Source organism: Myiozetetes cayanensis, unplaced genomic scaffold (genome assembly GCF_022539395.1).
Source record: "Myiozetetes cayanensis isolate MyiCay16 unplaced genomic scaffold, myiCay2020 scf28, whole genome shotgun sequence".
NCBI classification, from domain to species: Eukaryota; Metazoa; Chordata; class Aves; order Passeriformes; family Tyrannidae; genus Myiozetetes; species Myiozetetes cayanensis.
The window spans coordinates 444,797-453,181 of record NW_026087499.1 but is presented as its reverse complement, the minus strand read 5'-3'; the positions used below and the strand labels follow the sequence as shown (position 1 = coordinate 453,181).

The window sequence follows — 8,385 nt, the reverse complement described above, 5'->3', positions numbered from 1 at the left end:
CCCTCCAGCCGCTCCCCGAAAACCCCCAAATCCCCCGAAAACGCCCCCCGGGCCCGCAGCCGCCACCGAGCGCGGGGTATGAACAACTCTGCCGCTGTTTATTCCAGAAAAGCAAAACTGTACAAAATGGCCGCCGGCGGCGGGGCTCAATCCTCCTCCTCCTCCTCTTCCTCGTCCTGGTTGATCTGGAAGTAGCGCAGCTCATAGCTCTCCTTGCTGTTGGCCACCACACGCAGCCAGTCCCGCAGGTTGTTCTTCTTCAGGTACTTCTTGGTCAGGTACTTGAGGTACCTGCAGGAGATGCGTGGCTGACTGTGGGTCCCCTGTGCCCTCGTGGCATTTTGGCAAATCAATCCCCGATCCCATGGATTCCCACCTCCAGCGGGACTAACACATCCCACCAGGCACCTCCTGGCAAAGCTCCTGCCAGGAAACACCACAGCCAAGGGAACCGCACCACGATGCCATGACGTGGATCCCGGGAGATCATTCCCACCCGGGCCTGCCGAGGCTGCGACCCCAGCCCTGTATCCCCACGTGGCACAGGGAATCTCCGCTGCGATGGCGGTACCTGCTGCTGGGATGTACCGTGTGTGGCACCCACACGGAGCAACGGCGCTGGAAGAAGCACAGGTGCCCACAGAGCAGGCACCCCCCCCACCGGGCTCTGCTCTTCCCACCCTTCTGACCCGCCTGAGCCATCCCTGCCACACCACAGCCCTGCTCTACCGGTGCCGGCCCAAGGACGGGCAGCCAGGAGGAGCAGGCAGAGCGCCAGAGCCCCACAGGACCAGGGGAACGATCCGGGAGTGGAAGGGCTGTGGATGCCCCAGAACTCCACGCTCAGCACCTCGTGGCTGCAAGGGCCTCCCCACTGCCCAACACCAACAGCCATCCAGGGGGAATATCGACCACATCCCCTCCCAAAGACACAGTGAGTGCCAGGCACAACCCCTGCTCTGGGACATCCCTCCCTGCCGGCCCCTCCTGCCCCCCAGAGCACTGCCCGGTGGGACCTGGGGCTGCCCCTCCCTCACCTCTTGGAGAACGGCACCTCCGACGTGACGGTGATCTTGCTCTTGCTCCTCTCGATGGTCACCACGCCCCCGCCCAGGTTCCCCGCCTTGCCGTTCACCTTGATCCGCTCCTGCAGGAACTGCTCCTGCGAAGGAATGCCAGCCACCTGAGCAGGGCTGCAGCTCCCGCGGACACAGCCCCCTGGCTGGGCTGTGCCTGGCCCTCCCGAGCTGGGGAAGGGACAGCAGTGCCCCCACACCCCAGGGGAGGAGGGCAGAGCCCCTTCCTCAGCCCAGGAGGCTCCGAGCAGCTGATCCAGCCTTCTGCAGCCGAGCCAGGCCCCATCGGTGCCACTCCTGGGTGAGGTGCTCAGGCCTGAACACGTCAGAGCAGCAGTGGGGACATTGCAGCTCTCCAAAGGGAGGACACAGCATCAGCCTCCTCAGAGTACCCCCAGTCCCAGCCCGCTCAGACCCACCCTGGAGCGTGGTTTGGATGGGCTCAGGCTCCTGAGCTCCAAATGCAGCACCACTGGCCTGGTGGTTCTGCCAGTGATGGGAACTTGCCAGGTGATGTGCAGGGAAACTGCCCACAGGCAGGGACAGCGCCCCTGCTTTAAGCACAAAGTGTCCCAACCCCAGCACCCCCCCTCTGCTGTCGGGGCGCCCCCAAGAGCACAAGGAAGGGCCGGGTGGCTGCTGGGAACGGAGCATCATCCCGGGAAGGCACTGCGAGTGCAGCGGGGCCGTCACAGCGCCCCGGGAGGCCCCGCACTCACGAAGTTGGCGGCGTCCATGATGCCATCCTCGACAGGGTGAGTGCAGTCCAGCGTGAACTTCAGCACCTGCTTCTTCTTCTTGCCACCTTTCGCCACGGGCTTCTTCTGCTGCAGGGGGAAGAGAGAGTGAGACAGGACAACGGGGAGAGAGAAAGGGAGAAGGGCAAGGAGAAGGAGACGAAAAGGAAGAGGGAGAGTCGTGGGGGACCGGCCCCGGGCGGCGGGAAGGGGCCGGGCCGAGCTCCATGCTGGGGGAGAGGGAAAGGCCCGGGCCCGGATGGAGGCCGGGGGCAGCGGAATGCGGATGAGGCTCGCCCGCCGCGCACCCGCCCCGATCCTCACGGGCGGCGCTCGGCGTGCGGGGTCGAGGGAGGCGCGGGGCCGAGCCCGGCCCCACGCGGAGGAGAGCGGGGCCGGAGCAGGCGGCGGGGCCGGGGCTGGCGGGGGCCGAGGGGAGTGGCGGGGGCCGGGCGCGGGGCGCGGGGTGTCCCGGCGGGCGCGGGGGCGGCGCGGGCGGTGCCGGAGGGCCCAGGCCGGTGCCGGCCCCGCGTGGACTCACCGCGGGCGCCATGCTGGCTCCGCGCGGGGCAGAAAGGAGAGCGCGCCGCGCGCCTGCGCACACCAGCGCTCGGCCCGGCCCAGCCGAGCGCCGAGAACGTCGATCGCTTCCGGCCCCTCCTGCGCACGGCGCCCGCGAGCGGACAGTGCTGCCTGGCGGGGCAGCGCCCGCGGGAGGGGCGGGGCCGGGGGCGGGGCCGGAGCGAGGGGCGGGGCCCGGGAGGGGGAGCGGGCGGGGGACACGGAGTGACCCTCCCGCATCCCGGGGCTGTGCGGAACACGGGGTGACCCTCCCGCATCCCGAGGCTGTGCGGGACACGGAGTGACCCTCCCGCATCCCGGGGCTGTGCGGGACACGGGGTGACCCTCCCGCATCCCGGGGCTGTGCGGGACACGGGGTGACCCTCCCGCATCCCGAGGCTGTGCGGGACACGGGGTGTGACCCTCCCCCCGCACCCCGGGGCTGTGCTGAACACGGGGTGATACTCCCGCACCCCGGGGCTGTGCGGGACACGGGGTCATCCTCCAGCACCCCGGGGCTGTGCGGGACACGGGGTGATCCTCCAGCACCCCGGGGCTGTGCGGGACACGGGGTGACACTCCCGCACCCCGGGGCTGTGCGGGACACGGGGTGATCCCCTGCACCCCGGGTGCCCCTCACCTCCTGGGGGCCATCCCCAGGCCACGCGGATGCCCGTGTCCCCGCAGCCTGGGTGGTTCCGTGTCCCCACACCCCGGGGGCCGTCCCCGACAGGGCCCCGCGCGGGGCTATTTTTGGGCCGTGGCGTGGCTGCCGCCCGACAGTGCCAAGGGGCCCCACGTCACGGGGTCGGCCGTGCCCGGCATCGCTCTCATTCCTGCCCGCACACGGGGAGCAGCGGCACGGCTCGGCTCGGCTCGCCCGGCCCACAGACCGGGACAGGTAACACCTTCACCTGGCCAGGGCGCCCCGGGACGGGGACTCCAGCGTATGGGGCACCTGGCTGCCCTCACTGCCCGGCTGCCATTGGAGGGGACATCCCAGGGCAGGGAATGCTCCCTCCAGGGAGACACTCAGTCCTGGAGGATCCCCTACCCCTGGCCTGGGGGATGCTCCACTGTAGGGGACACCCCAGCCCAGGGGATGGTCCTGCTCTGGGGACACTCACCCTAGGGGATGCCCCGCTGTAGGGACCATCGCACCCAGCCCTGCAGCCCCGCGGTGCCAGGGGAAGGGGCATGTTTGGGGCGGCCTCGTGCCATGCAGCTCATAACCTAAAAATAGGCGGCAGCTCCCGGGGCAGGACTCGTTCTCTCCGTGGCAGCCACGGTGCTCGGTGCCCTGGTGCCAGCGGGGCCCCCCGGGCGCAGGGCTCTGCTCTCTGTCCCACAGATGGCAGGCAGCATTTTCTCCCCGCTGGGGAGCTGCTCGGAGCTGGAGAAGGCCAACTGTCACCCTCTGGTGTGCCTGCTGTGCCACGAGCCCTACCAGCACCCCTGCCTGCTCGACTGCTACCACAACTTCTGTGCCAGCTGCCTGCGAGGCCGCGCCAGCGACGGCCGCCTGCGCTGCCCACTCTGCGGGTGAGGGACGGCCCCCTGTGCTCCCTAAAGCTGTCCCACCACCCTGGGTGAGCATCTCCGTCCCCGTGCCCCTCCTGTCCCCACAGGCACCCCTCGGTGGTGAGGGGGGGCACGGGACTGCCCCCCGTGGACCGGCTGCTGCAGTTCCTGGTGGACAGCTCGGCGGACAGCGAGGAGGACGTGCAGTGTGCCAACTGCGACCGGCGCTGCGCCAAGGCGGTGAGGGCAGAGGCGTGGGCAGGCAGGGGGGACGGAGGACCCCCACCGGGACCGTGCCCACCACGAGCTGTGTCCCCTCACTCAGGAGGTGGACACCATGTACTTCTGCAACACCTGCGGGCAGCCCCTGTGTACCCCCTGCCGTGAGGAGACCCACCATGCCAGGATGTTTGCCCGCCACGAGATTGTGTCCCTCTCCAAGCGCACGAAAGACATCCACAAGAAGTGCCGTGAGTGCCGTGCCAGGCTGCCCCACACCGTGCCGTGCAGCACTGTCCCCTGCCAGGCTGCACCATGCCCCTCTCCCCCGCAGCGCTGCACGAGGAGCCCTACATCATGTTCTCCACCGAGAAGAAGTCCATGCTCTGCATCAATTGCTTCAGGGACATGCAGGGGTGAGTGGCCCTGGCCCTGTGCCCACCCCGTACCCTGTCCCACTCCGTGCCCTGATGGCCGTGTCCGCAGGGAGAGCCGGGCACACTGCATCGACATCGAGACGGCGTACATGCAGGGCTGCCAGCGGCTGGACCAGGCGGTGATGGTGGGCAGGGCCGGGGGGCGCGGGGGGCAGTGAGGGGAGCGGTGCCTCCCCCCACGCTGCAGCTGCCCCGCCGCCCCGGGCAGGCAGTGAAGGAGCTGCAGAGCTCCACGCGCGAGGCCATCGTCCTGCTCAAGGCCATGATCGAGGAGGTGCGCAACAGTGCCAGCGAGGAGGAGGCGGCCATCAACTCCCTCTTCGGCCGCATGCAGGTGCGAGGCAGCACGTGGTACCCTGCGCCCACGGTGCCCAGCCTGTGGGCACGGCAGAGCCGAGGCAGCGGGAGGGGACTGGGGTGGCTGCAGGACCCATGGTGGCTGTGGTGTTTGCAGGAGCAGCTCTCTGAGAGGAAGAAGACACTTCTGAAAGCTGTGCAGAGGTGAGGGACCACAGGCTGAGCCCCCTCCCACGGGTGTCTCCCCTTCCCGGAGTGTGTTGGGGTGCCTGGGGGGCTGCATGGCTCCCAGGTGCCATGGAGAGGCTGTGCCATGCCCTGCTCTGCTGCAGCCAGCATGAGGAGAAGGAGAAGGCATTCAAGGAGCAGCTTGCACACCTCGCCTCCCTGCTGCCCACCCTGCAGGTAGGGCCGTGCATCGGGCAGGGATGTCCTGACCCCCAGAGCTGGACAGTGACAGACCCACTTACATACACAGGTCCACCTGGTGACCTGCTCGGCCTTCCTGAGCTCTGCCAACAAAGCCGAGTTCCTGGACCTGGGCTATGTGAGTATTGCCAGTACTTTATAGTGGCCAGAGCATCCTGTGGCAATGCTGAGCTCATGGACAGGGCGCTGGGCACCCCTCACTGTGCCCCACCGCTGCTTTTCAGCAACTGATGGAGAGGCTGCAGAGGATTGTCAAGCTGCCACACCGCCTGCGGCCGGCCCAGACCAGCAAGGTAGAGGAGACCTGCCACCCATTCCAGGCCGGGTCCCTGCCTGCAGCACCCTGCAGGCAGTGCCAGCTGCAGGCTCTGCCCTGGCCCTAGCCCTGCTCACCCCATCTCGTCCCTCAGATCAACAGCGAGTACCGGGCAGAGTTTGCCCGCTGCCTGGAGCCCCTCCTGATGCTCAGCCCCCGTCGCTCCGTGGTGGGCAGTGCCGGTGGCATTGGTCCTGGCATCGCTGGCACAAACATGTGAGGTGCTAGGATCATACCCAGGGCACACGTGCCACTGTGTGCCCTGCCACGTGCTGTGCTCCTCAGCGCCCTTGGCATCCCATGCCAAGCTGCTGCCCTTGAGCCTGTCACCTCAGTGGTGGCACGGGGACAGCATGGGCACAACTGCACTGCTAAACAACAGGCAACAGGGCTTCAAGTAACACTTCTGGGAAGTGGGATGGGCAGCAGCAGAGCTGGCAGCTGAGGGCCTGGGTGAGCCTCACCCCGCTCCCCAGCCCGGCCCCTGCTGTGGTCCCTGGAGGGCTGTGCCCCTGCTCCACGGGTGCTGCACTGGGGGCCCGCCCGCTGTGCCACAGCCTCTTTGTCCACCACTATTTTTATCAGAATTTCAGGGAAGTGCCCGGCCGTTCCTCGCCCAGGATATATTTAGGGCCTGTTGATGTCACAGCAGCACTGGCCCTGCCAGGCCCTCCTGGACGGAGAGGACAGACGGGCACTGCCGCCCGATGGGGACCACTCCTCACCCCTGGCCGGGCTCGGTGCCGCAGGGTGGTTGAGCTCCTGGGGGCTGCTGGGCCCAGCACGGGCGGGGGGAGCGCGACGTTGCACGGTAGGACCGATGACGGTGGGCAGCACGGGGAGGCCACAGGATGGAGGGGACACAGGAGCAGTGACGCCTGCCAAGGGGCCAGGAGATACTGGTGGTGAGGGAGTGAGCTGCATCCTGCCCTTTAGAAATGGGAGCATGCTGACCTCAGCTCCTGCCTTCGCCCCGCTGCAGCTGGTCCTAAAGCCACAGGGATCGGGAGAGCAGCCCACAGAAATCTGATTTTTGGGGCACCATAAGGCACCTTTGGTTAAGCCCATGCATTCGGGTGAGGGAAGGGACATAGGGGACTGGCACATCCCCACGCTTAGCAGGGCTGAGGGGCAGTGGGGCTGAGCTGGAACTGAGCTGATGGGGTGGCCCCTGGCACCTCTCCCCCACCACTGCTCACCTGTTGCGTGTCACTGTCACTTCTCTGTGCAGGCTCCCTGGTGGCCAATGCTCCAAGACCCTCATGGTGCCCAGCTGTCCCCCCTCAAGTGACAAAATGTCCACCAGCCCCATGGTGAGGAAGCCGACGATGCACCGGTACATCAGCACCAAGGTGCTCCTGGCTGAGGGGCGGGAGACCCCCTTCGCCGAGCACTGCCGCAACTACGAGAACACCTACCGGGTAGGGAGCACAGGTGGGAGCAGGATGGGGCAGGGCAGGACGGGCCGGGTCAGGACTGCTCACATGGCCCTGCCCCCCGGCACTGCAGATGCTGCAGATGGAGATCCAGGGCCTCAAGGACCAGGTCCAGGAGCTGCATCGTGACCTCACCAAGCACCACTCACTCATCAAGTCAGAGATCATGAGTGAGATCCTGCAGAAGTCCCTGCAGATGGACGTGCAGATCGCAGCTCACTACTCCGCCGTGGAGATGATGCGCAGCGTCTTCGAAGAGGTACGGCTGGTGTGTCCCTGGCAGAGCAGGACTGTCCCCACACTGCCACACACTGCCCAGCTCCCTCCCCTCCTTCCAGGTCTGGGAGGAGACTTACCAGCGGGTGGCAAACGAGCAGGAGATCTATGAAGGTACTGGTGACCTCACACCCCTTCCCTGAGCGCCCTGTGCCAGTGCTGGGGAGCGGCCACCCCCCAGCCCACTTCTCTCACCCCCAGCCCAGCTCCATGACTTGCTGCAGCTGAGGCAGGAGAACAGCTGCCTGAGCACCATCACCAAGCAGATTGTGCCCTACGTCCGCTCCATCGCCAAGGTGAAGGAGCGGCTGGAGCCCAGGTGAGGGGCGCGGGGGCTTTCAGGGCCAGCAGGGGACACAGCCATGGCTCACACCCATCCTGCTGCAGGCTGCAGGAGCCCCGGGAGCCCAAGGAGGAACAGGCCCAGATGCTGCTCAAGATCTGCGATAACACTGAAGCAGGGCCAAGGTAGGTGACAGCAAGTGCCTGACTACCAAATTCCCCGTGCCCTTTCCCAGACAATGACACTGCCAAGGTGCCTTCCCTTCCCCAGGGATGCCTCGCCTAGTGGCAAGGAGGGGGCTCCGGGCAAGGAGGGGGCTCCAGCCAGCCCCAGGGAGGGCTGCGCACCTGGTGGCACCCCTGGAGACCCCTCCCCAAAAAGCAAAGACTGCTGCAGGAGCCAGCAGAAGAGTGGGGCCGAGAGCACTGCCCAGAAAGAGCCGTCACCATAGACCCCAGGCACATGGCAGAGCCACTGGGCAGAGCTGTGCCCAGGCTGCTGACCAGCTCCTCTCACCCTGTGCCATGAGCCAGGGCAGGAAACAGGCCAGGCACCAGTGCATCCAAAAGCCTCAGGGGAACCTAGTTCTGAAAAACTAATTGTCTTTGTGCTCTCCCTCATGTGTGTTGGAGTGAAATAAAAGGGCGCAAGTGTTTGTGTCCGCGTGATTCTGCAGTGCTAGCAGAAGGGATCTGCTGGCTTGGGGTGCCCAGCTGCTCCTAAAACCACAACATTTGCAAATTGGGGGGGAGGGGGGGTAGATACCAATCGCTGATGCAGGGCAGAGACAGGAACAC

The 8,385-nt window shown here is 66.7% G+C and overlaps 2 protein-coding genes across 3 annotated transcripts; one reads left to right on the top strand and one right to left on the bottom strand.

Annotated features, from left to right (window-relative positions):
- Positions 1-77: 77 nt before the first annotated feature.
- On the bottom strand, positions 78-2,445 carry RPL22 (ribosomal protein L22). Its single transcript, XM_050322352.1, has 4 exons — positions 2,355-2,445; positions 1,796-1,903; positions 1,038-1,162; positions 78-291 (listed from the first exon to the last, which is right to left on the bottom strand). The coding sequence occupies exons 1-4, from the start codon at positions 2,364-2,366 to the stop codon at positions 147-149; spliced, it is 390 nt and encodes a 129-aa protein (XP_050178309.1). The 5' UTR covers positions 2,367-2,445; the 3' UTR covers positions 78-146.
- A 542-nt stretch (positions 2,446-2,987) lies between these two features.
- RNF207 (ring finger protein 207) lies at positions 2,988-8,230 on the top strand. Of its 2 annotated transcripts, none has more exons than XM_050322359.1 (18): positions 2,988-3,275; positions 3,726-3,916; positions 4,003-4,135; positions 4,221-4,365; positions 4,449-4,530; positions 4,601-4,676; positions 4,760-4,885; positions 5,006-5,052; positions 5,181-5,253; positions 5,327-5,395; positions 5,502-5,570; positions 5,688-5,809; positions 6,825-7,014; positions 7,103-7,288; positions 7,368-7,419; positions 7,507-7,624; positions 7,693-7,773; positions 7,859-8,230. In XM_050322359.1, the coding sequence occupies exons 2-18, from the start codon at positions 3,726-3,728 to the stop codon at positions 8,037-8,039; spliced, it is 1,941 nt and encodes a 646-aa protein (XP_050178316.1). In that variant the 5' UTR covers positions 2,988-3,275; the 3' UTR covers positions 8,040-8,230. The 2 variants fall into 2 exon arrangements, with proteins under 2 accessions (XP_050178316.1, XP_050178317.1); XM_050322360.1 differs by having other exon boundaries at positions 7,507-7,601; positions 7,859-7,996.
- The last annotated feature ends 155 nt before the right edge of the window (positions 8,231-8,385 follow it).